Here is a 27,938-nt window from a genome sequence, read left to right as displayed (position 1 = left end):
TTATTAAATTATAGCACAGGGAAGCTTGTCATAGCTTTATTTGTTGCTATTTTGGCACCGAGAGCTACAAAATATTTAGCATGCATACAGCATATTGTGGTACAACGCTCATTAGGAGATAGGAACAATGATCTTGTATTTAGCTTTCTTGAACACAAACCTTTAAGGGTAGTCATACACTTTTTAAAAGGTCATATTCACATAGGTGCATACAATGGCATTTGTGTGGCTGCTAGTGTTCTATTTCCAGATTCAACTTAAAGAGAAGTACCAGCAGCTTTTATTGGTAGACAAGTATGAAAAAACAAGCCGTCGCCAGCAAATTCTGCAGCGAGGCATTATATTTTTACAAGGCTTTTTTTTTTTTTTTTTTTGTAGAAATAACACTGAAACAACTGTAAAAGAAAAAGATAAACATTTTCTACTTTATTACTTACAGAAAGATTTCCAGAATTTACAAACTCCACATTGTTTATTCCAGGGCGAGTTCTGTCTTGCAGAGATTTTTTTTTCTTTTTTAGTTTTTCTTACATTATATTACAGTGGAAGACATGGTTAAAACATGTTAGTATTTCTTCAATTTTGCGTCTCTTGTGCAATGGATGGGCTCAAGTTGCTGACACTTGTAAGTACCGTGTACAGTAAATTCAGCTTCAGTTTAGTTAATGCAGCCTATCGTTTTACAAGAAATACAAGAGTACAAAATTCTTTTGGAAAGAACTCATTAGGATTATGTTACAAGTGACCCTATCAGTAAATGGGAGTATACAAAGAGGCCACATGGGCCTATCATTTAGATTATACAATGTATTAACTACAATTTTAAACCAAGAATAGTACCGTAATCCATCCTTATCATACTAAGTTTAAGCAATTTTCCCTCCTGTTTATAACAGAACATAAAATACCTCAGACACATCAATAAAAGATGTGCATGGCAAAGTCATATTTCAGTTAAAAAAAAAAGATAGATATAAATCATGAAATGTTACATATTTAATACTCTCAGACAAACATTAAAATGACAGTTCTATATTCAATAATTTACAATGATGATTTGCATTAAGTCAGCAGCAAATGAAAAAAACACACAAACATATATATATATATATATATATATATATATATATATATATATATATATATATATATATATATTAGTGTCCATTTATGTGTTACAGTATACCCATTCACATAGTGATCTTGTGTTAGGTATAGAGCAGTTTTCTGTTAAGTAGCAGATGGGTTGTTCAGGTGTCACAGTGCTATTTGTTTGGCAAAAATGTGTTGTGCAGTTCAGTCAACTAAGTCCTGAGGTTATACTAAGTAAACAATGTAACCCAAATGCATTGTACCATCAACTGAAAGGTGGAGGGGAGGTCCTGGGTTATGGCATAGAAGAAATCTACAGTCTGGGTACCCATCACTCAGGTTTGCTGAGCTTTTAAAGTCATCATTCTGAAATATAAGAGAAGGGGGATTAGTAGGGTATCAAAATATGGTATAAAAAACACACACTAAGTGGTACAGACTTTTATAAGTAAGCCTAAAATGAATTAATCATTGTGAGGAGCTTTTAAATACCAGTATGTTACAGAAAAGAGAAGTGTGTTGTGTTGGACTTACGTAGACAAAGGTATATTTTCCAGGCAAACACAAGTATGCCATGCTGAATTACCAAAGCTGCTTCATAGCTGTGGTTATTTTGCAAAAGTAAATTGAATGTTTAGTAGTTAAATATGTGGCTGAATGTTTCTTTAAAGGATTTCTGTAGTTTAATATGTTCTTAAAAGGTTGGTAAACAGAAGTTATTTTCCTATAAAACTAGACTTTCCAGAGTCACAGTAAAGAGAATGTGAAAAGGTCTCCTGTCCTACATTCTCTAATTGCCAGAGAAACAGAATTTTCTTTGTGTGGCCCTCCAAGTGAAAGGAAAGCCTATCCCAGGAAGGCTATGAAATTCTCCATAGTATTCAAAGTTTGTATTTTTATGCAACCATTCAATGTGAATTGAAAATAATATTCTAGATGTTACAGTTAAATTTGGGGGGAAACAAATGCTTATTTTGCTTGAGTACAGGGTGACCTGCGCATGGTTTAATTTCACTTAGTGCTGGAATACACTGTACAGTAGCCAGCTATTCATCACAGGTACTGACTTGTGTGGTACAGTAGTATTTGTGCATAGCTGAACAGATGTTTAACAATACCCAATCAATAATTTTCATCTAAAAAAAATAAATAAATTTAGATTTCAAATTTGATGTATCTTACATTATTAGAGCCTTGTTTAAACCCCCTTCCCTGCTTAAGTATTTTTGTTAAACTGCTAACCTTTTACGTGAAATGCCTAATATCCTAAATTTCACCATACAGCTCACACACCATTTTTTTTTTTTTTTACAAACTTGAATCACCATTGAAGTTTATAAAATCACAAATGTAATGGATAAGGATTGCCCATGTTACTATTTTAAACTTGGCACACAGAGTTGGATCATAGGACACACATACTTTTAAGGGACTCACTGGCCTAAAAGCCTCAAATCATTCCCAACATTTTGTATGTACTTGCACTGTTAAAAATGAGAAATTAAGAGTTTGTGTTCAGTAGAAATTCTTATCTTTACAATGATATTTCATTAAATATTTACTAGACGTGATTATATTTTATATAATACATATTTTTTTTATTGACTTTAGAGAATAAAAGAATGCCATTACTTATTTATTTACTTTACTACCCATTTTATACAACCGTGATAATATTGTTAAGCTAGGGTACTACTACATGGCCTCGGTTCTGTTTCCTCATATAAATATAATGTAATTATTTGCCCAGTTTATCAGAGATCAATTAAAACTACTCTGTTTCAATGACCAGCACATATTTGGTATTTAGCAATGGTAATTTATTTTTATTTATTTTATTGGGCTTCTGCGATACTGGAGGATATTCTCAATTTAAATGGTGCAGGCAAAATGATTAACCAAGTGTGTGTCAATTTTAGATGTTGTCTTTTCTGTGACGTGGTAGAATATATACAGTACTGTATCACTGCAATGATCACCTTCTGAGGAAAAAATGCTGATTACTCAGTGTATGTTTCTGTCTGTTTAACCACTTACAGTATAGGCAAGAAACTGGTACAACAAAGGGAATGGGTCCTTTGTTAGTTACAAAGCAGATACAGTGCAGAGTGAAATAACCAGACTACAAGAGGAGTCAGCCTCGTTTCTAACAAACAAGTGCCAGTGTTTCCCTAACAACCCATAAAACTGTATACAAGACAAGTGTTTTAATTCAGAGTGCTAGAACTGTGCTGAGCTGAGGTAAGGATCATTTACACAGTTGACATAATTTGCTGGCAGACACAGTCATGGGGAAAACCTGTGTATACTCGGTTTTATACTGTACTTATCACCTGGATTAGTAAGAGAGTCTGATTATTTGATATAAACTTTAAGAAGCAATTAATAAGTATTGCAAGAAAAATGCACTAAAACAGTTACGCAACATGTTAAAAGGTGGTACTGACGTTAAATGGTGGTACTGCACTTGTGTAGTTTTCATATCAATTTGCACAGACAACAACAACTCCAGGACTCATTCTGTACATGTTTTGGCAGGAGTAACATAAACTATTAAGTGTTGTGTGGATAAAGGTTGCTGCCAGAATTCACTGTAGTTTCTATCTTTTCAAAGACATTGCCCTAACCAGCCACCCAGTATAAAAACTGTTTGTGAAAGCTTTTGTTGTCAGCCTCAACACTACCTTTACGTCATGTTTTTCCATTGCCTGTTATTAAGCAGCCCCTTGACCTATGCTCCAGGCAATATTGTAGAGGATTCAACCGACAATAATATTTTACACTAAGTTTTTGGAATAAGAGAGGTTTAATGGAAGTACCAGCTGAAGTAAGTTGAAACTGCATTTGGAAAAACAATAATAATAATTTAAAAAGTCCTTAAAATAGAAAACATGACTACTTTATAAATAATCAATACAGCCCAGATAACTACAGGACTCAAAATGCACTCTATCTTAAAAAGACATATCAAACTTCTTTGTACATATCTGGTGCCACAGTAGCATGTAACATTATTAAAGTCATTCTTACCAAGTGGAAACTAAAGACAGTTGACTTACTTCATTTATTTTGTATTTATTTCAACATAATGACTCACACATATACTCCAGTATCCATTTCTGCTTGTTGTAAAGTAATCTAAACTGAAATGGATGCTTATGGGTGGTAATTGAATACAACTGCTTGACTGCACTGAAAGCCTTGGCAATGTAATCTGAAAATGTGGTTGACTTAATTTGTTTAAGAGTCACAGAAACCACTTACACTGTACACCAAAAATGGTCATACTATACACTTACTGTATGTTTGTGAACTAGTACAGTATTGCATTTTGTTATGCTGCAATTCAACAGTACTGTATATTTACTGTAGCTTAAACATATTTACATATGTACTTACTTAATTGCTGTAATGTTATTTATGACAATTTGAACCCACACAATTTTGGTTCACATTTATTAAGAATGCAAGAACACTAAGGTTTTCAAACAGCACTTCAATACACTATGGGAAGGCTTTATTTTAGTTAGCATAAAGACATAAATAAATAAATGAAATCCCTAAACAGATGTTTCCTTTTTAAAAACGGTCAATCCCTTTTGTTATCCAACCTTGGGTCTGCAGTTTGTAATTCAGAAGATCAAAAGGACCCTCTAAAGACACCTCCAGTGGTTTATTACAAATAAAACTGTTGTTTTTCTCATGGGAAGTGATAAAATGTGAGCCTGGTCCAGGAGGTTGGCTCCAGTTGCTCCTGTGTTCCCTCATGACTCATTAGTGCTGAATGCTTAGTGTTGCTTCCTATCATCAAGGATTCAGAACAAAAAAAAGGGGGAAAACAATCAATTCTGCACGATGCTGGCTGCTGCTTATGAGGCAACGGACACCACCTACTGAGAAAGGAGCCAAAGTCAACAATTACAGTACAGTGTCACAGTGAGAAGCTATAATTAACAGGCAGTTGCTAACAAACCAAGAACTTTGTATGTTAACATATATTGTTAATAAACTGTTTATTAAGTTTTAACGTTAATTGCACAGGTCTGAATATATAAAAAGCTTGCATAACTCAAACAAAAACATACAGACACGGAAATAAAATATATAAAACATATTCTGCATTGCTCTCTTTGGAAAAATGGAGATGGAGCACATGGAGTGTTGTTCCACTTTTCTCCCCACAAGCAGTTATTTTGGTATTAGTCTGCCTGAATGGCATGCAGCCTTGACTGTAACAGTACAGCCCTTCCTCTATAACCTTTATTCCAGATTCTTGTTAAAACAACTGGTCTGCTTTTAAAGAATTTATTTCCAAACACCTTTCTAAGTTTCTATCTGACTTGATAAGAATGCAGCACTAGCTGAAATTCAGAGTGGTTTCTGGCAGACGTCCAAGAGGTGAGTCAATGCACTAGGGACCAAGGGGAGAGAAACATTTGTTTCCTCAAGAGTAAGGTAATTTATATGGTAGCTTAGATGAACTTCACACCTCTGCTGAAAATGTGGATGAGTGCTCACTGCACACTGATAAGTTGGTGCAGAATGGTTTACAGATTCTCAGATAGGCATTCTATGGAACTCTGCAGGTAGATTCTTGGTTTTTATCTAACTCTCATACTGTATAGTACAATATCTACACTGGATTTGACACCTCTAACCCCATTAGTCCAAAAATAATAGGGTTTGTCTAGTGAAGTGACGAAGATTCCTGCTGATGAACTATCCGCCACACTTTTGGCTTCTCCTTCCTCCCTTAATTTGGACAGATTTCTCAGAGTATGAAATACTGCCCTGTCTGACAGCTGTAGCTACTGCTGCTGGTTCAGGCAAGCTTAGTGTCTCCTGCAATAATTTATTGGGACAGCAGCCATGCATGTAATCCATTTGACAGGGAGTTCCAACAAGAATCTTAGCATAACTACAGCTAAATCTATATATTAAAGTGCATATTAAAAATCTGAAAAAATGTGCTTTACAAAATAGGATGGGTTATACTTTGCAGAGATGCGCTTAAAAGCAGGATCACATTATAAAAATCACTTGGCACACAAGAAAAAAAGACCAGCCCTGAGCACTATCCTACAATAAATTAAAATGAAGTAGTCACCCACATCCTCACCTGTACATAAGTGAACACATATTTTTAATGTTTTTGATTCTAACAAATCTTTGTGTGTGTGTGTGTGACAGAGAACAAATCAGACTTTCTTTTGCTTCTAATGATGCTAGAGGTTATTGGAGATTACATAGGTTCCCTTAAGTATCACTATGAAAACCATTAGCTGGCAGCAAAAGAGAGGGATTCTGTATAAAAAGCTACACACCTGTCACCTGGCTGTGCACTTACAGTACCAGCAGATCCATTCACATGAAATACAATTGCATTTCATTAAAACCACATGAAAGATTAGATAGCTCAAATCTATACAGCTGCCAAAATTAACTACAATAATGAATGTCATTAAGGTACAGTAGAAAGACAAACAAATGTGTTATTTAGACTCTCAGATCAAAGATTGGCCTGTGTTACATTGGGGTACAATGATACATAGTCGCCACCACTTAGAACGGGTGCGTTTGTGTTGACGTGATTCACCCGCAGTAAGCAATGGGCGGTATAAACTCCCACACAATAACCTGACATTCCAAATGTCCAATTTTTGATATGCCTGACCACGGGAACTGTAACTTTATGATGAGAACATATGTCAAATTACCAAATCTGCGTGTTTCAAGGTAAATCTGGCATTGACAGGTGCACTCTTCATTCTTGTTAAGGGTTGATGAACACTGACACACTTCAACTTAGAAAGCTGACTTCAATGCACCACCATATTTTATTATGCTGAAAAACAATAATACAAATCGATGGTTGCTCTTTTCTGAAGTGAAATCCTGTAGATCTTTTGAACAGTGAAGCTGAATTAATGTTGGTATGTGAAAATGAAAAGGAACCAGAGAGCTGTGTTTAAAAACCTCTGACATAAAAATATAAACATGGCCTAAAAATAAAGTATGAAGACTGACATTTACTGACTGCACAAAATGCAAAAGCATCCTGGTCCTGGTTTCAATACATGGCTTACTGACTTTGAAGGGACTGTCAGGATTTTATAGAGCTTTGATTTTAGGTCTTGCCTCTCTTTACTTATAAAACCAAATGTAAAATCGCAAATTGTAGAGTATAAAAATTAAAAGCCGCAGAGTATATGTAAACAAATACCTCGACATTCAAGGCAATGTTTAAATTACTGAACAAAAAGTGTCACATTTTTCATGTCAGTGTTTACAGTTTGTTGGGCAGCCATGACGAGAAGAATTCCAATACAAATAAAAAAATAATGCCCTTGGATGAAGACTATATAAACAAACCTCCTCTAAACTTCTGTATAACGAAAGCTACAGTATATGTTCCACTGATGTACTATAAAAACATAACTATGAACTTCTGTTAGTCAATTATCACTACATTATAGCTTCTAGACGGAATATGTGCCTTAGAAGAATGTCAGATCTGTTTGGTTAGTTTTGTGGGGGTAAGTGCACTATTTCTAAAAATGGATCAGTGTCAATATTACATACCTACATTAAAAAAAAGAATTTAAGAAGACACCTTTCCAGTAAATGGATAATAAGTCAAAACTGCTCGAATTCAAATGAATCACGTGTTATGTGTTACTCTAGTGCATTGCACAATAGGTGCTAAAGGAATGGGCTACTGCAGCAGCACAGTTTACTGCAAGCTCCTGATGTGACCTTGTTAATGTGGTCTGCAGAGCCTCTGTATCAGCGGGCATTTCTTCAGCAGCTGCCATGATCTGTATATTTCTGACGCAGCTTCCAGGCAACCATTTCTTTTGCAATACGGGGCTAAAACCTCATTCTGAAGCCCACACTCGCCAAAAACTTCAGAAAATACCTTTAAACATAGTAGACTAGCTTTCCATTTAAGATGCTAGATAACATCAATCAGAAAATGTGGTGGATTGCTAGAGTGTTGGTTTTAGGGGGGTGTCTTATTGTGGTAGCACAATGTGTTTCCCAACAGAGAGAGCAAAAATGGGCATTTCCATACTAACGAAAACTTTACACAGGTGTAAATGAGTAAATTGACAAGCTGCAGCTTGATTTCTTTGAGATTAAATATTAAAATTAGATAAAGCACACACTGGAGATATAGTGTAGAGCAGTGGTTCCCAAGGCCATTGCTGGGGGTCAGCGGGAAAACAAAATAAAAACTGCCTCCTCGCACCGGCAAATCCAATTTCACAAAGCAAATCATCTTTGGCAGAACGTAGCGCCTGCTACACTAGTTGCAGTGTGTCGTGTTTAGCCTGGTGACTAAATTACGTCACACGCTGAAACTCACCGCATGTTAGAAGCAACCCCACGTGGTTCGTCCCGCTGTGGGAATATCCCCTAGAAAGTGTCCTGAGGACATCAGATAACACCGTGTAACATTTTTTTTTTTTTTTTTGTTCCTGGGTAGTAAGTGTTATTTCCTAATTGCTTATGCCTCAAAAGTATAGAAAATGGCTATTATTCCCCACAAACTTTGCTTTTGTGACCAGGACAGTGATATTTTGAAATGTACCTATTTTCCAGAACATTCCAGATAGATTCAGTGCTGAGTAAACTTGGAGTAACTTCTAGAACTTTTTAGAACATTCCAGTAATATAAATAGAGGTATAAATACAGGGGCCTTAAGCCCACCAGTTCAGTTTAGTTCCAGCTGCCTAAGTGGAAACATACCTGCATTTTTCTGAGATGGCATCAAGAGGCTGCAAGCATCCGGCAGACGCATTTTGCTATGTCTGCGGCCAATTTATAAAGACAAGAGCGAAAAAGTACTCCGTGGAAGCATCTGCTAAGATGTGTGAGGCCTACAAGGCATATTTCGGCATGCCTGTCGGGGATCAAGACAAACCCTGGGCACCTCATTTCACCTGCGAGCACTGCAACAAAACTCTGGAAGGTAAGATGGACAATTGTTGCTCTGAATTTTATGTTATAAAATGTGTTAACATTTTTAAAATTGTAAAAGTTTTTAATTTTAAAATGTTTTACAATTTTCAATGTTACTGAAAAAATATATCATATATGAAAAATGTTGCGAGAATCTCTTACACATTAGTCATGGGTGAAATAAATGTATTTTTGTAGGATGGTACAGAGGGGAAAAGAGAGCCATGAAGTTTGCTATCCCAAGAATTTGGTGGGAACCCACTGACCACTCAAGCAACTGCAACTTCTGCATGGTGGACCCTTCCAAACGTCGGACTGGCAAGAATGCACCTGCTATCATGTATCCGGACCTTCCTTCATCCATCGCCCCGGTGCCACACTGCCATGAGCTCCCCGTACCCACTCCTCCGGAGAGAGAGCAGCCGTCTTTAGAAGAGAGCAGCAAGTCAGAGAGCGAGGAAGACATTGTAGATCCAGATGACAATTTCAGAGGTGGAGCTGAGGAGAGAAACCCATACTACCCCAATCAAAAAGACCTCAACGACTTGATTAGAGATCTAGGTCTCACCAAGTCCAATGCCGAGCTTTTGACGTCTAGGCTCAAGCAGTGGAACTTGTTGGATGAAAGTGTGCAAGTCGCCAACCTTTTTCCAGCTTCTTCACCCGTCAAGATGGGCTCTGCTTCTGCCACAATGTGACCAGTCTGTTCGAGACAATCGGAATTGCCTGTAACCAGAATGAGTGGCGCCTCTTCATTGACAGCTCATCCAGGAGCCTCAAAGCCGTGCTGCTCCATAATGGTAACAAGTACCCATCTCTTCCCCTGGCTCACTCGGTGCACCTCAAAGAGGATTACAACAGCATCAAGACCTTGCTGGACGCCTTGAAGTATGATGAGTACGGCTGGGAGGTCATAGGAGACTTCAAAATGGTGGCATTCCTGATGGGTCTCCAAGGCGGTTTTACCAAGTTTCCCTGCTATCTTTGCCTTTGGGACAGCAGGGACACCAAGGCGCACTACCACAGGCGGGACTGGCCACAGAGGACCGAGTTCTCTGTGGGGAGGAACAACATCAAGTGGGAGCCACTGGTGGACCCCCGGAAGGTGCTGATGCCACCACTGCACATCAAATTGGGCCTTATGAAACAATTTGTCAGAGCTCTAGATAAGGAGTCGGCAGCCTTCAAGTACCTTCAAGACTTCTTCCCTAAGCTGTCTGAGGCAAAGGTCAAAGCCGGTGTCTTCGTCGGACCACAGATAAAGAAGATCCTGGAGTGCAATGAATTCCCCAAGGAGCTCACTAGTAAGGAGAAAGAGGCTTGGAACAGCTTTGTCGCAGTGGTTCGGGGCTTCCTGGGCAATCACAAGGCCGAAAACTATGTGGAGCTGGTTGAGACTCTGGTGAAGATCTGGCACAATGAGCTGTAGGATGTCCCTCAAAGTCCATATCCTTGATGCTCATCTTGATAAATGCAAGGAGAACATGGGAGCGTACTTGGAGGAGCAAGGCGAGCGCTTCCACCAGGATATACTGGACTTTGAACGCCACTACCAAGGACAGTATAACGAGAACATGATGGGAGACTACATTTGGGGGCTGATTCGTGAAAGTGATTTACAGTATAATCGTAAATCTCGAAAAACTACTCACTTCTAAATCTTTTGTAGTCATTTTTGTATTACTTTAGTATAAATACATGTTAATTTGGATTCATATGTTGTTTTTTTCGGACTTTATGTGAACGAAAAGACACAAATTCACCCGTTTTCTCATTGGAAATAGGTAAATTTCAAAATATCACTGTCCTGGTCACAAAAGCAAAGTTTGTGGGGAATAATAGCCATTTTCTATACTTTTGAGGCATAAGCAATTAGGAAATAACACTTACTACCCAGGAACAAAAAATGTGTTATATAGTGTAATTCTTAATGGTTAGGCATTGGGTTTGAGGTTAGGTTTTAGGGCATCTGTGTGTATTTGCTTGTCAGGAATCTGGGAATGGCATAAGAATGAAATCTGCAGTTATACATTTGTTGTTGTTTTTTTTTTTTTTTTGAGTGTGATGTATCATTTTGGGTAGCTATTCTTTGCTAATGAAAATGCTTATACATACAGGAGTTGTGAGTTTTAGGATTGTTAACAATTAGTTATAGACATGGCGCTTACCATTGGATTTAAGGAGTGCAGGTAATGCACGTCCTCTTGTTCTCTGTGGCAGGCTGTTGTCTGTATGGAAAGGGGAGCGCGTGCCTGAGGCTCATGCTTCATATGCGATGTTCTTCTGGGGCCGTGCTTACCTTTTCCATAGAGGGGAATTTTAACCTTGTTTAACTCTATTATTTTAATAATGGTAAATTTAATAAGGGTAAGATTGAGTTTATATTTAAATGAATGTGAAGTAAAGCATTCTTATTGAGTAAATAATAATAATAATAATAATAATAATAATAATAATAATAATAATAATAATAATAAATCTGGATGAATTGGTGTTTGCCCAGTAATGGTTTTGTTGGAAGGGACCTACCTGAGATAAGTTATAAAGGAGGTCAGTATGAGGAGCTCTGGGTGGGCTGGAGGTTAGTACCTGCCCTGTGTGGTAGCCTAGGTATAGAAGGATTGTGTTATCTGCCAACGTGTTTTTTTTTTGTTTGATTTGATCCAGTATCAGTGTAAATAGTTATTTGTTTAAAGAACAAGCTTACTTTTGTTCACAAATAAAGTATTTGTTTCTTTTAACTGATTTTTTGGTTGTGCATCCTCCCTGTTTAACATCAGCCACTCGGCACACCCTCACAAAGTCGCCTTGGATAAAGGCATTCGATTTGTGTTGCTTGCATACAATTGATTAAAACGTCATAAAGAATACCTTGGATTCCCATATTTGACTGTTTTTCATAATAAAATGTCAATAAATAACAAGCCATACACAAAATTTTAACACAATTGTAATTTTTTGGGCTATTTTCATGCCTCGTTCGCAGCTTTACCATGCATGGAGATGAACTTCAAATACCTGCAACATTTGTGCAACATGAAAAGTTATCTTCCCTTTAATAATTCCATGTCATTGAGACTCTAGAGCAGATAAGAAGATGATGAACATCACATAATGAACTTGATTTTTCAAACTTTGTGTTACACTTGTGCACCCCGTTAGCGTGGAAATGCCCAAATAGGTTTTATTTATTAGGACAGCTGTAACTCCAAAGGTAATTCTAACTATTATGTGAACAGATACGTGCTTTACACATTTTTAGATTACGAGCACATGGCTTTGCATACCATGTATCATAAACATTACGACATTTTCTATATTGAATCTTCAGTTCAAGACAAAAACTTTACTGCAGACCATTTTTTTTAAATAATCTAAACTACCGGTATTGTTGACTTTCTACAGAAGCTCATGGTACAGTGGAGCACCAAGGCTGCGGCTTCATCCATTTTGGAAAAATAATTAAAATTTTGAAATATTTTCAGTACACGAAGCTCCACAAAATCAGACCATTGGACTGTGATAATTGTAGATGCTATATAGCCCACACAAACATATTGATGAAATTCATGAACTCAGTTCCACAGTTTAAAACAATAGAAGTCATAATACTAGGTATTAATAAACAAAAAAATAACTAGCAAAAATGTATTACTAGCACAAATATTGTAATTTTGTTAAGAGCCCCCCCCCCCCCCCCCATTTAAAACTAGAACACAGATAAAAGTCTAATTTTACCGTTTTTCATTTCCGATTTATAACATGGCCTAATGTTAGTGTATTAGGATTCTGATCGAGTCAGCTACTTGCTTTTGACTTCTGAGAGGAGCTGATCTCCACTCTGTGTAGGTCAACACTACAGGGCCCCCTTTGTAGCTCCTCCTTCATGAGGTTCCTTCTGTGCTTTGTGTTAGGACAGCTGCCAGCTTGGGAAAACTGATGCATTCAAACTCCATTGCGTGATCCCTTAAAACTCTGCAGTCATACAGTACTCTATGCAATTGCAAGAAGATAATAAGACTAAGAACAAACATTATCCAGTGCTTCATTTAATGTTGAGACATACATGCCAACAACTAGGAATCAATTCCTGAAACCAAAAGTAGCTGCCATTTTGTATAGAATTCTAGATTTAAACTTTGAAATAGAAATCATTTTCTAAGCTACATTTATTTTTGTTTTGTTTTCCCCAAAAGCCAGAGACGATACATCCAAACAACTGCTACACTGCAGGTTGAGTATCAGTGAAAGCTTTTCAACCTGAGCAATATGAAGTACTGTACAATACCAGGCTGAGTACAACCTACTCTGTTACTAATTAACTGTATTTTATTAACTATAGTCATTGTTTCTCTCTCTACACTTGCAGCACTTGTGTCCCAAATCTCTCAATCAAGTAGTCAGGTTACCGCAGTAACATCAATTAGTCTTAGCTGAAATGTATACAAACGTGGTGCACGCCATTTATAGGCAGATCTTTAAAATTAATAAGAAGTTGGGTTATATGATACAGTAACCCTTATTTCAACGTTGCGCTTAATGATCACAGAAGTGAAATGCCATCCTAGTCATTTCAAGCAATCCAGTTTGTACCAGTGAAAAAGAGATCCAACAACTGAATAAAAAGATGTACTGCATGAACACAAATGTACTCAAAAACCTACATCAGTACATCACTGCAAGGTAAAAAAAACAGCCTCAGTGATACAGTCTTAAAATTAATAAATAAATACAAACAGTTGAGAATATAGTACAGGAATTTTCTATATTGAATGGTTTGTGTAATATGGACAGAAAGGTACTGAAAGTATTACAGTAGTGTGATTGCATTAAAATGTTGGGGCAGACAATCTACTACTAAAAAAATGATGCCACGTCTTTTTTGCTAAAGCAATTAATACAGAATTGCCTGGGCTACACAGATGAGGCTTGAAAGTGTAACCTGTTACCAGTGTCTATCTGGCATGCTTTTGCGTCAGAGATAGCCGCCTTCAACATATTTCTCTAAAGCTCAGAGAACACAGCTGGTTCAAATTGTGCTGAATATGTACCAGCATAAAATAGGACGATTTCTGGCACTCATTTCAGAAACAACTTCTGCTTAATTATTTTATCTTAACCTGCCTGGAGTATATTAATATTTACTGTACTTATGTTAGAAAAAAATGTCAGGAAAGCATACTTTTAAACATACACTACAACCATCAACAACATTTGTATCTGGTTAAAACACCTACTATACTTGTCTGCTTAGTATTTAGTGTAAAGTTTGCATTGCATTCTGTATTAAAAAAAGCAGACCCCAACTGAACATTTTATAAAATGCACACTTGACACTTTTGGTTAACAGGACCTAATGCAGAACCCCTATACAAAACCCTGGCAGAGGCTTCCACTGTATATGCTTACTTTCTAAACAGCATACTAACAACTGACAAAAGTGATTATTGCTAAAGTGATTTCTTCCTGCTGAAGTACATTCAGAGCCTGCAGCTGCAAAGAGCAATGCTGCAGCACACATGAAACATACGGTAAAGCTGCTACACATTCACACACACAAGATTAAAAAACAGCCAAAAAAAAGAAGAGAAAAAACAGAGCTGTCCTACAAGCAGGGACTTCATTTTCTTGGGGAGCATGCTGGGATGGTGAAAGGGAAACACACACTGGATTAATTTCCTTGGGGAGTCATTATTGACTGCATTGCATATTTTTCTGCTCGATGAAAAGGCTGATTGAAGTTTGTACCCACTTGGTATGAATATGTATCACCAACATGTTAAAGATGACGCAGAATGACACTATGTTAGCAACTTGCCTCAGCTTTAATCTAATTCGCTCTGCACTGTATGCCTCAAGAACAAAACATTAATAGTCTAGTCGCAAGGCCAACATTTGGGATTGTATTCAATAACAAAGCCAGGTAGTTTAACTACTTCCATTCTAGAAGAGGAAATGCATACATCTATAGAAATTGTACAGCAAATAATAACAACACACCAAGGAGTTAAAATAAAACATTATAATGACAATAATACTTGAGGTATGACCTTGTTGTTCTCCTATAATTCATCATAGGAGTGTAAATGCTTTTTGCAGAAGTCTGGGGGATATCTTTCGCCACTCTTCTCAAGTGATCAGATTCAATACTTCAAGACAATCTTTTCCCCACCTTCTAAAATCAATTCAAATTTAGAACCCAGAACACTGATGTTTTTCCCCAAACTTGACGTTCTTGGAAATCTCACATACAAATACTACAGTAAATTCTTGATGAACTGCATCACTTACAGGGACAAACATCCAATCGATCACCTAGTGCGCTCCAGGTGCAGCGTTTGATTTAAAAAACGATTATTTTTAACTACAGTATATAGCATTAGCACCATTTTTCCCACACAGATAGAGACAAATACAACCCCTGTGTGAAGAAGCGGCACAGTTCAAGATCCTTTATTAGTATAGCTAATGCACGAGGTAGGTTCAACATCCATCAAGCCAAAATTAGTGATTAGCTGACTGGGTGACCGACTAATTTCTTCCACAGAGCACCTCCCACATATTTAATGCATTCTACACCACAGAGCTGTCCAACAGCCACTTACCACACAAACCTGCTCTATTAGCCTCTTCAAATAATGGACAGGAAGAAACTGAAATGTATTGCTAAAAATGGAAATCAAAAGTTAAATACTACTACACTGTACTTTATAGTTTACTCCCTGTTTAGTAATATGCAGATATTTTAGCACTATTGATTTCTGTTGCAGTTCAGCTTTAAGTGACCATGTGACCTACATCACAGGTAACAGGATGCAAAAATATATCCAAAAGCATAATGTACTTCAAATATCCACACATCCTCAATTAGAGCAAATAAAAATCAATAAAAAAACTGAAGAACCAAAAGATTTTCGCCACAATCAAAAACGGGAACAGTTAATAAAGCTGTAAGAATCTGACCATGCAACTGACCATGCAACATTGTTAACCAGAAGTTTTGTAATAAATACTTTTAAAGGCAGTGGGCTAGGTGATCAATGCCTTTAAAAGGTCTGGGGACAATTGGTTGTTTTTATGAATAACAAAAAAAAAAAGATTGTTAACTTTTAGTATTGGTCTAAAAGTACTTTATTTCAATTATTAGAAATTGTATATTCTCTCGCGCTCTCGCTCTCTCTCTCTCTCTCTCTCTCTTTCAGATGTAAGATGTCTCTAAAAAAGACACACTGACCATAGGCTCCCATCGCAATCGAACACTGGGAAATTCTTTGTTTGGAGTCTGGTTTACCGCTTGAAGGCTCAAGGACCAATTTCCCCACAGCCAGATGTATCATACAAAATCAATTACAGTACTCCAATATCAGCACTTGTTGTATGTTTGGAACAAACACAAGGGGAATATGTTTTGAAGTGGTGAAAAGAAAGGAAAAATGACATGTTAAGGACCTTGACACCTAGGGCGGATGAGTGTGTCTGTATATATATATATATATATATACACACACACACACACACACACACACACACTGAAAAGTAATGTCAGTCACTGCGTTCTTTGGCTATGTATAACAGCATGTTGTCACCTGTCTTTTCTGGAACAACATACTCTTTGTTTTTACAGAGACATGTTTTAGCACAACATACTGTTTTTGATGCAGTGTCAGAAATGGTTTAATTAATCACAGATGTAATTATCCATAACTTCCATATATACAATTAAATACCTACAACTATAATTATTATTATCATTAGTAATACTGTACATCAAGGGTGTGGAAATCCACTTTTCATACAGTGCCCTTTCTATTGAACCTGATTGCTGATACCTACTGTAATCATTTTTAACTAACATATTTGACTGTCCCTTAGAAAAAGGAATACTGCATAGGTTTGTATTCAAAATACTTTACCATACCAGAATTCACTTGATGCCAAATACCATTCCTTTCATCATAAGAAAAGCTTCCTGCCTTCTCAGGGTCCAGATGTTCAGCCTACTTCACTGAGTTAAATCATACAAATTGCTTCCTGGTAAAGCCTTGTTTTTCATATATAAATTTTAAATTCTAGTTAAAAGGTACTGTAGTGGTCTACATGCAGGGCTATTAAATGGAGTTATATCATCTACCATTTTCCTAAGGTTTTATTTCTTACATTTTCAGTATTCTATTACGTTTGTTCTGTGTGATTATCTACTGTTGTTTCCACTACATCATTTTTTGTAACTACTATTTTTTTAAACAGTACAGCTACACAGGCATGAACCCCTATAGAAAAGTACAAGTCTTCATTTGAATAGCACAATATGTACCTCAGCATGCCAATGACATCAGTGCACCCACCACTTAAGTAATCAACCAATGCATTACTGTGGTAGCATTTTCAGATCAGGTTACAGCACGGTACATATAGATGACTAGCAGATGCACTGTATTCAGCACGGATGCCATTTCTGGCCTGGAATCCAAGACTTCTGTTCAAATTAAGCCAAAGAACACCTAAACTACTAGTCTGAAACAGTGACATGCCAGAAAAATACTTCAGAAAACTTTCCATTGCCGATCTTGTGACCTCAAATATAAGGACATAAGCACTTCTGGGAATAATGTTATATGGCTTTTGGCATATAGCCACTGTGGCTTCAACAGGGAGCCAGACATGTGCACTCCAGAAGGTTGTTTACAATTTAAATGAAAACACAGTAAGGTTTTAATAAGTTTGTTGTAGTTTATTGTTGCTTCTTTTCAATAGAGGCCAGAAATTTGAAATTACATTTTAGGTTTATTACCCCACCCCACCTCCCCAAATAAAAGGCATTTATTTTCAAACCACAGTTATTCCAAAGTAAAGCAAAAAAAAGAAGAAAAAAAATCTAAATCTAGGGCTACAAGGATTTTACTTCTCATGCTTGTAAAACGCATGTTTTATTTGCAGTGCTCAAATCCCAACTAATGTAAGTAAACAAAAAAAAGAAAATACAAATACTAAAAGGACTACCTTCCATCTAATTTGATTGTGCAAGTCCATCCAATAGATGTATTTTACTAAAAAGGACACAAACATCCCTGGCTGCAAATTACATAAATACTGGAAGACAAACACAGGTTCCTCCATATATGCCCAGATTATGATACTCATTATTTGTTTATTTATTTATTTTTTTAAAATCTAGTAGTCGCCAATTGATTTCTTCCAATTATTTTAGGCTCATTTCACCGCTACCACCCCCGCGCTGACTCGGGAGCAGCGAAGACGAACACACTTTGTTCTCCAAAGCGTGTGCCGTCAGCCGACCGTGACAGTTTTATCACGATAAGATACACCATTCTGTATGTTAGAAAAACTGTAAGTGTGACTTAGGTACATATGTAAAAACAGATAGACAGATCTCCGAAGTTCACCATAAACCACTCTACTCTCAATGACTTGCTGTAAATAATTCCGTGAACAGGTTTTATCACATTTGGAAAGCAGTTCACTAGACTGATGTTGTGACGGATGTATTTCAGTCGCCAGGGACAATAAAATAGTTCAATTATTGATTATAGGAAGGGAGTGATAATAATAATAATAATAATAATAATAATAATAATAATAATAATAATAATAATAATAATAATAATATGCATGTGCTTTGCCATGGTGCTGATGTTACCTTTTTTTTGTGCACTGGTTGGCTGGCTTCTTAACCAAGAGATGCATCTGGATTTAACATCCTTTTCAAAGGAATTTACATTAACACACTTGTAGTGAAAGCAATTTCCTTTTATCTATTTATATGTTTGAATATTTATTTCAATACATAAAAGACACTACAACTTGTTCCACCATACATTTTTTATTTATTATTTTTTTTTGTTTTACTGGATACTATGCAGTGTACAGCCTTTTGTGTCCTGTACAGGCAAAACAACCCCTCAGTCTGCTATCCAACTCATTTTATTAGAATATTCTTTCCACTTTTTACTGAGCCTTGTGTGTCTGAATTGGCCTGCAACGAGGTTTATTCAGATGCCAAGCCAGGCACAGTGTCAAGTTGAAATAAGGACACTACTACGCTTAGGCTGCCGAATGGATTCGGTAGATCAAAAGGTCTTGCCGTTTTATTGTACGTTTTTAAGCTCCATAAACTGAAATTTAAAGTAATTAATACAAAGACCTGCATGGTAAACAATTTAAGTAAATGTAATAGTTTATGTAATATTTATACTGGTAATCACCAGGTCTTTGGAACAGTAGTGTACATTTTAAATGCATAATAAGAGCTATAAAGAAATGTTAACGCAGTATAATTTAACTGAAGTTCATTACAAATCACCAGTATCTCAAGTTTACATTTTTATATATTTTTTCATATACAGTACATGGGTAAAAATGATTCAAAATATGCAACTTCTACTATGGATACACTCCTGCTTCCTGGTAACTTCACTGTAGGTCTGATTGCTTTTAGACTGTTAAGATAGATTATAATACCTTGGCTAGCACTTCCAAGTTACCTGCATCTTCTTGTTCCACAAAAAAAATTGGTAGTACATTTGTGCTCTACAGTAGATCTAATTTTCTTATAAAACATTTACTAAAAGTGTTCAAAGAGTTTTCCAGTTGACCGAAAGAACGGGGCTTTAATCGCACTGCTGAACAATGCAGAGCAAATTAAAAAAAACGACCCTGTTCCTACATTAAAACCAGGGACACGTTGCGAAGGAGTGGGGAGTCACAAGAAATTAAATCAAAATGTCCTTATTATGACCAACTTTATTATTACAAAACACCACAGAAGTGCAGCACACAAAATCAGGACTTTCTCCATAATTTTCTGCATGGCTGTAGAACTTCCCAGCATTCACTTCATGGAGATCATGCGATTTTCTTGTGTTCTCAGTACTACTGCAGATGTGTAATGTGACAGGGAAATGTTCTCGGTACACTTGAAAAGATGGAAGTGTACTCAGTACGTTTCCAAGTGTACTCAGCACACATCCAGTGTGAAAGAGAGAGAAACGTTCTGAAGACGTTTCCCCTGAAAAGCGCTGAGTACACTTGGTAAGTGTACCGTATTCACACACAGTTTATTCTTTATAAAAGCAATCCAAGAACAGTATACATAAAAGGGTGGATTTCAGAGGGGATTGCTTTATATAATTTATTGTAAAATTATCAACTGGAAAAGGTGGGCATTAGAGTGATTCAGTAAAATTTGCAATGATTAATATGCAATCCAGTAACTACAAATACTGTCAGATATACCAAATATTAACATTATAATACCACTAACTAATAATAATAACAGTAGAGTGATATAATTCTCCATCTGTATGCAAAACATTTCCTGCAATATACAGTTGTTACATGTACCTATTGACAACAGCAGACAGAAAATACAGTTGATGCAATAGTTTGATTGTTTCTGATGGTGTCAGACCATCAAGTGACTTCACAAGGGGTCTATCGTAATAAAGACCTGTGTGAAACAGGCTTTCAAAGACGATACAATTTCACCCAGCCAGATTTTGCCTTTGGGCTTAAAGCAGCTGACGATTGTTCATTCTCTCATCCACAGGCACATTCCACAACTAGTTCAAAAGACCCGATCTGATAAACCTCACCCCCTGCTTTATGCAGCACACCTTCCAAAGTGAACTCTTTCAAGTACAAACTTGCATAATTTTAGCTGTGCTTGTTTGGGAAGCTGGGTAGCAATTAAATAAATAAATAAATTAGTAATAAAATATCAATGTGTTAATTATTTATCGCTCCATTCGGCTTACTTAATGAAAAACAGCAATTTAATTTAATATTTAAGGCTTTACAGTACATACTGTCGAGGTGAATACATTCAATGGATGATGATAGCATACAAATCCAATAAAGTCATTCTAATACTGTAAACCTTTCCAGAAATGCTTTATATTGTACATTAAATGCCTAAGTTAAACATCTATGACAGATGCAGCAGCTAATATGCACATGTATAAAAAGTTCAACTTTAAAAGCAATGCAGCACATCCATTCAACACATAGCTACTGATAAAAAAATACCCATTACATTCTAATGCCACCCATATATAGTTTGTAACTTCCCCCAGTGCTGGTGGCCAGGTCATGTAGGTGATGCACCAATTATGGTGCCACTGGAGTTTCAGTTTGAATGACCTTCTCAAGATCATAGTTCATAATTTGCTTTGACATCACAAAAGCCCTAGCATTGCTTTCTAACTGCTTTATGATGAACAACATTGTCATGAATAAGATAAGAGATAGGAGATGGATACAAATGTTTTAATAAGTAGAATTTAAAATGGAAAAGAAACAGAAATAAGACTAACTGGAGCGATAACTAAATAAATTCCAATTGTATAGTACACAAAATAATGTTTTACAATAGAAGTAGAATTTAATGTATGTAAATATTCTTCAAATGTTCTCTTAATTTCTAACAAATATTCTGTGTTGTGCACATTTAAGCAGAGAGTTTTTAAAACAAATTATCCACCTGATGTATAAACTAAACATTAAAATATAAATGCAAACAAAACACATTATTCTTTTTGGACAGCACAAATCCATCCTTACAGTTCAATCAGTGCTGGAGGGGCTGGATTCAGTGGATTCTGTGCACAGGGGGAGGGACAATGGACCAAGGTTCAAAACACACACTTTAGCACTGCACCAGCGAATGCACTGCACTACTTGCACCATGCTACAGCAATATCTACTAAAAGGGTACATAATTTACAACAGTGGTTTTAAACAGCTTTAGCACAATTAAACAAAAATAATTTCCTTGGAGCCATTCCAACTGTGTTTTTTTTTTTTGTTTTTTTTTAACACTTTCATAGTATTACAATACACAGCACTCGTTTCACATGAATCCAGTTTCCGTCATTCATAAACTAGCATTGCATTATAAAAAAATAAAATGTGGGTACATTTAATCATAGCACAACACTAAATAAAAAGATCCGATGTGATGCTACAAAAATAACAAACAAATCATCTTTTACGGACACATGTAGGCTAAACACTGCCAGCTAAAACAAGGTGGCTTTTAAACTTTCGGTCACCGTATAGAAATGACAGAAATCCAGCTCTGTTTCCTTAAAATTTCTCCTAGCACTCATTTTATTCGCAACCCCAGAGGATTAGCACTCTTTACTGAGACTGTGGTTACGCAACACTGCAGTCACTGTTTTCATGACTGCTAGTGCTGCATAATGGATTCTCTGAGCATACTGTAGTGGCCAAGTCTCAAAGTAAAGAGAATATCATTATTTATTTTTCTTTATAAATAAGTTTCTTTTTTTACTTCTTGCTCTGTGGCTTTACACTGCTGCCTATTGCAATTAACACCACAGTAGAGTTACAGATAAACTATGTACAGTATGGTTAAATAAAAAAGGCAACATGTTTTTACATCCCCAAATCATGAATTACAACACATTAGAGACAATCATTTCAAAGGATTGTGATGTACTGCTCTAGTGTTAAAATAGTTTGCAGCTCCAAGAAAGTACTTTCTTGTTCATTTTAGAACATTAACTATGTTGTATATCTTGCAGAAAAAAAAAATAAAACATACTGCTCAACCTGGTAGCAAACTAAACTAAAATTGGGCACACTATCAAAATGATTTATTAAATAAAATAGAAGGTATTTTACAGTGGTGCCATTTCAGAATTTCTTATACAATATTGTATGTGCTATACCACCTTTGACTTTTCTCCATTTCAATTTTAACCTTTTTAAGCAGATTAAAAACCACAGGTTACCAGACACTGTTTCATAATAAACTGTAATCTAGTTATTTTAAATTAACATGTTGTTTTTCTTTCACAACCTGAAGGGGCTGGCGCAATGTAACAAACCTCAAAAGTGTAAAACATTGTTGAAAATGGCATCTACTGTACGTTTGGTGTGAGCATGGTAAATGGAAAAAAACAAATTAAAAAAAAAAAAAACAGCTATACCTTTTGGATAAGACAGTTATGACAGACTTACCACCACCAATATATTGCTTCTGCGTCCATTTTATTACTAGTGCCTTAGATCCTTTTACCTTAAATCTTTTTTTTTTTTTTTTAATGCATTTATACCCCCAAACTAGACAAATGGTTTAATGATGCACAATTAAACTGAAAAAAGTCAACATTTATACAATGTTATTTTACTACACAGAAAAAAGAAGAAAATGGGTAATCCTTCACATGCATCCCTGCAGTGTTCCTCATTAGTATATTAGGAACACTGATCTTTTTATTTGTTAGGAGCCTTTTGCAATAAATAAATAAATAAAAATATATGAAAAAGAGTTCACAGTATAAGCACATTAATCAACTCCTACCTTCTCTTTTTGCCGGGTTGCTCCTTACATCTTCTTGTTTTAGAAAGCTGATGCTTGCATAAGCACCTGAATCATCACCAGAGTTATTTCCACAAGGCTGATTAGGGGATTTAGGCTGGAGGGAGGTCCGCTCTTGGTTGTTAAAATCCTTGACTAAGTCCAGATCAATGTAATTCAGTCCGTTTTCAAATGCTGTTTTACTGGCACCTGGCTGCTGCTCTTTTCTTCCAGAGACAGCAGATTCCCCTTGCTTGAGCCAGACATTTTCAAATGATGTAGAGCTATGCCGTTTCACATCTTCTACATAGGATAAACTCACACCACCGTTAGCAGCAGATGTAGAAGAAAAAGTCTCCGAACTGTGCCGCCTTCTTCCTTGGGGATCAGCACGGATCACTTTGGTACCTTGATTCCGGTTTGGGGTAGAGTTTACCCTAGTAAAAGCACTTGTACCTGATACCTGGCCCAATAAACTGACATGTGCAGCATCAGAAACAATATTTATTGGGACCATTTCATGCTTTGGAGAAATGGACCTGGGGGGTGTTTTAGCAGCTCCAGTGGCAATTTCTGAGTAGTTTTGCATCACTGGTGATTCTGTATAGCCTGTGCTGGTGGTGCTCAGCTGCATACTCACATAATCGCAGCTCTGTTGTCCTCTGCATGAAGCAGTGGGGGAAACAGCAGCAGCCTCCGCACAGCCAGCTGCACAACTTGTAGTACCTACTGAAGATTTTGCTGAATAACTTGGCTTGCCACCATGGGCTCCTAGATCCATATTCATGTACTCTGAAGAATTCTGCCTTTGCCTCATGGTCTCTGCATACATAGGGGAGAATAATGAAGCTGAACTAACTGAAAAGGATTTGTCACAAAATTCAATGTTGACATATTCCCCTGGGCTTTTTGGCTCAGGTGGAAGTGGATGTTCACGTGCCCGTGGGAGTGTGCTGGCCTTGTTATTATCAAGGGAGAGTCTTGTTGGACGAATAAGCCTTCCTTTCGTTTGCACATAAGCATCAACTTTCTCAGGCTTAACCACTTGTTGTCCATTCTCCTGCCCTCCTAAACTGTCACTGCTTGTCGAGGAGGACGAATCCTCTCCATATACTAGGCGTCCTGAATTCACAGACAGGCGCAAGTGGCTTTCATCATTTTTTCTCTGAACATGCTTGAATGACCGAGGTAACGAGAAATAGGAATACATAGGTTTCGGTGGATCGTCAACTGGATTAAAATAGCAGTCTGGCGGTGTACTGGTTGTTGATTCACTTGCAGGGGACATATTTATGTAGTCATTGCAGGAAACCTCCTTTGCATCATTACTCTCCACAGAAAGTTTTGGATTTCCACCATTGGTCCATATTTTGCCATAGTTTGTATGGTCTGGAGAGCAACTGCCACTCGGGGACATCACCATGTAACCGTTTGAGTCCATTCTTGAATGCTGCCTTGGGTTAACGATTTGTTGTGGTGCAGACACACTTTTTGGACTCATTGGCATATAGTCATCACTTTTATTAGAAACAGGAGCTACACCAGGGGACATTGGCATGTAGCCATCATCTGTCTTGTTAGCTCTATTGCCCTCAATATGAAGATCCAGACACTCTTCAGGATATGAGTGAGTTGGCACAAATGCAGAATGCCTATAAGAGGACAAGCGGCTGGAAGAATAAGCTGGCATCATCTCTGTGTACTCTTCCAATGAGGCTATGGATGACTGTGATGGAGTCTTTTGATGGGATATGGTTGGGGGTGAGGTACCCGACGAATGTGTTCTTTTTCTAAAACTTTTTTCTAATTCTGCTTCTTCCACCCGCGATGGGGTATTGCGCTGGTGACTTCTATTATGTCCATTTGGCCTCAGATTGGACTTCCCCATACAGATGTAATTGTTTAATTCCTCTTCCCTGGCAGGAGGGGTGTGGCCGAGAGAGTCGGGTGTAACGCTCCTTAATGAATTTCTAAAATCACAAGGACTTGAACCATATTCATCAGAAGAAATGAATCCACCATCGCTGGGGGATCCCGAGACAGAGGCGCTGGAGCGTCTAGGGTAAAGGCAATCAGAGGTGGACCCATGACCACTCGTACTGCTTGAGGATAAGCTAACAGGGCTTGTGGCTGAAGGGGAACAACGTGAAGGTGGCATAGGAATAGACCTGCTGTGATTTAATGGTGGATGTAGCCTGGAGCTACCTCTGTGTCTGTGTGAATGAGTCCTAGTTTTACTGGGAGTTACAGGGCTCCCATCAACAGATGCTGGCCGGGACGTGGTCCCCTCTCCATCGCTGGAGGCTCTAACTCTGAATGAATTACTATGTTTACCTGGACCAGCAGGTGAAATTGCAGTAATACTTTCAGTCCTTGATCTCCTGTTGAGTCCTACTTTACTAGGGGGTGGGTTGCTAAGATGGTGCCTTCTGAGAGGCACAGAGATAGGATTGGAACAATTGGAAGATGACTGACTTTTACTCCTTGGTCGAAATTCTTCACTCATTGCTTTCATCGACTCCAATATTGTTTCATGCATGCTCTGCGCTACAACCGAGTCTCCCACTTGCATCCAAAACTCCCCGGGTCCAGTAACTGCGGACCTCCCCACTTCGATGAAAAAGAAATGTTCAGAATGACCACATCTCCTTATGTTCATTAACTGCAAAACCACAGCGGCTGCATCAGAGTTCAGTTTTACAAAGCTTATAGTCTTATTGGTCAGGCACAATCTGTAAATTCCTATTAGATTTTTCGTTTGCCCCAGACCTTTCGGTTTTAAAATCACTTGCCATACTTCTTTAAAAGCAGCACCTGGCGTGGCATCCCCGTAATTTTCTTCCCCTTCCCCAGTTCCATTACTCCCAGCAGAATCGTGAACCTTACCTCTGTTGTGAAGATCCACTAATGTCTGATACCAAATGTCTTGCTCTTGTTCATTATCCGCCGCAATTGCAAAGTACTCGTCCTTAGTATATAAAGCTACCAGGTATTTGTTTTTGGAGTCCGCTCTCTTGTTGATATTAAAACAGCTTTCCAGCGGGATAGACCTTTTGGGAGCCCCAGACTTGTGTCTCCATTTTTTCTCATTTTCATAGTACTCCAGTCTTGCAGGTCCCGAAACACTTGCAGTCCGTAACACAAAAAACCTCTTGTGCATGCTTTTAGGTTTTCTTAAGTAACCAACCTTCCTTACGTCTGAAAAACTATCGTGCTCTGGCGTTGGACTTGCCATGGTGTATCAAAAATGCAATAAAAAAAAGAAAATAATTAAAATCCTCTTCAGATGAAAGAAAAATACATGCAGTTTTTGTTTTGTTTTTTAATAAACAGCGTGTTCTTCAATCAACTACATTGAGGAAACCATAGTCAACAGCGCGGTGGCAAAACAAGCGCTAGACTGTGCCCAGACCTCTTTTCAGCAGCCCAGTCAGTTTCTAAAGCGCCGGAGTGTTACATCCCGATATCAAAAAGATTCAAATTTTAAACAAAAATGTTTTCCTAACGTAAACGTCAGATTTGCACTACTTAGTCAGAAAAAAAATTAAAAGCTTCTTCTTTCATAAGTCCGGAGTTCCAAATGCAGTATAAAAACCAGCACGGTTTGAGTACGACCCCATTTAGCTTGCCCTATCAATAACACTGTAGGAGAGTGACAGTCCAATTTTTTTTTGTTTGTTTGTTTAATGAAAATACAACAACAAAAAAACTCTCTGGCTTCAGTATAAATAATTAAGTGACTCTGAGGTTTAAATTCCGATTAAAAAAAAAAAATGTTGCTCTTTCTCCCCGTGTTCGTTTTGTATGCACTCAGTTTCTGGAATACAGTACCATAACAAGGCGCTGTGTCTGTGAGTACAACCCCCCTCCAGTCGATTCAATCTCACTCCAAAGGAGAATACCACGTGACCATCCAATGCGTGGACGGTTCAAACAGTGGATACAACCTACCCTGTCATAACATTCCAGCCGGGCCCACTTCTGGCTTGTTTGCAACACTTTGTATCCTGATTGGACAATAGTCGCATCAATCTCAAGAAATGCCTAAAACGATTCCACTGAAAGTTTGGTGGAACCGAAACATAGTAAGAGGCGTAGACGCTATTCATATACGTTAGGTTAGGGTGTTATTTATAAACTACTGGTTGTAAATCTCTGCAGTTTTTACATTGAGATGCTTTGGTTTATTCTTATGTACATTGTCCCAGCGATTAAATAGTATAGATGTATTTTGGTTTGTTTTAAATGCATGCATTTCTTGGTAAACATGTTTTTTGCTTGCAATTCAAATGCACCAGTTTTGAAGCGTGCTTAATTTTATCTTGTAACGTTGTAAGCGACTAATACATTATTTAAATGGTAATATGATTTGATGTTATTATGATGCAATTATATTGACGTCAGCAGTCCTCATTGCATTCGCATTTTGTTTGATAATATTAGCTATGCCACTAGTATAGCGCGTCATGTCCATGGTACACTATTATTACCAGTACCAGCATATATTTAATTAGGGCGATTTTATTTAAGATTGTC

The 27,938-nt window shown here is 37.2% G+C and overlaps 1 protein-coding gene across 2 annotated transcripts; it reads right to left on the bottom strand.

Moving 5' to 3' along the window:
• Window positions 1-398: 398 nt before the first annotated feature.
• Window positions 399-27,365, bottom strand: LOC117417304 (insulin receptor substrate 1-B-like). 2 transcript variants are annotated; one of them, XM_034029354.3, is made up of 2 exons: window positions 23,406-27,364; window positions 399-1,458 (listed from the first exon to the last, which is right to left on the bottom strand). In XM_034029354.3, exons 1-2 carry the CDS (start codon window positions 26,635-26,637, stop codon window positions 1,454-1,456), a joined length of 3,237 nt encoding a protein of 1,078 aa, XP_033885245.3. In that variant the 5' UTR covers window positions 26,638-27,364; the 3' UTR covers window positions 399-1,453. The 2 variants fall into 2 exon arrangements, with proteins under 2 accessions (XP_033885245.3, XP_058890471.1); XM_059034488.1 differs by lacking the exon at window positions 399-1,458 and adding an exon at window positions 18,869-21,675 and having other exon boundaries at window positions 23,406-27,365.
• Window positions 27,366-27,938: the final 573 nt, after the last annotated feature.

This window comes from Acipenser ruthenus, chromosome 12 (genome assembly GCF_902713425.1).
Source record: "Acipenser ruthenus chromosome 12, fAciRut3.2 maternal haplotype, whole genome shotgun sequence".
Taxonomy (NCBI): Eukaryota; Metazoa; Chordata; class Actinopteri; order Acipenseriformes; family Acipenseridae; genus Acipenser; species Acipenser ruthenus.
This window is presented reverse-complemented; position numbering and strand designations above follow the sequence as displayed.

Coding starts and splice junctions, on each gene's coding strand:
- LOC117417304 (XM_059034488.1), bottom strand. CDS start 26,637: ATGGCAAGTCCAACGCCAGAGCACGATAGTTTTTCAGACGTAAGGAAG. Junction 21,676..23,405: donor CAACCCGGCAAAAAGAGAAG/GTAGGAGTTGAT, acceptor CCCTGTGCACAG/AATCCACTGAATCCAGCCCC.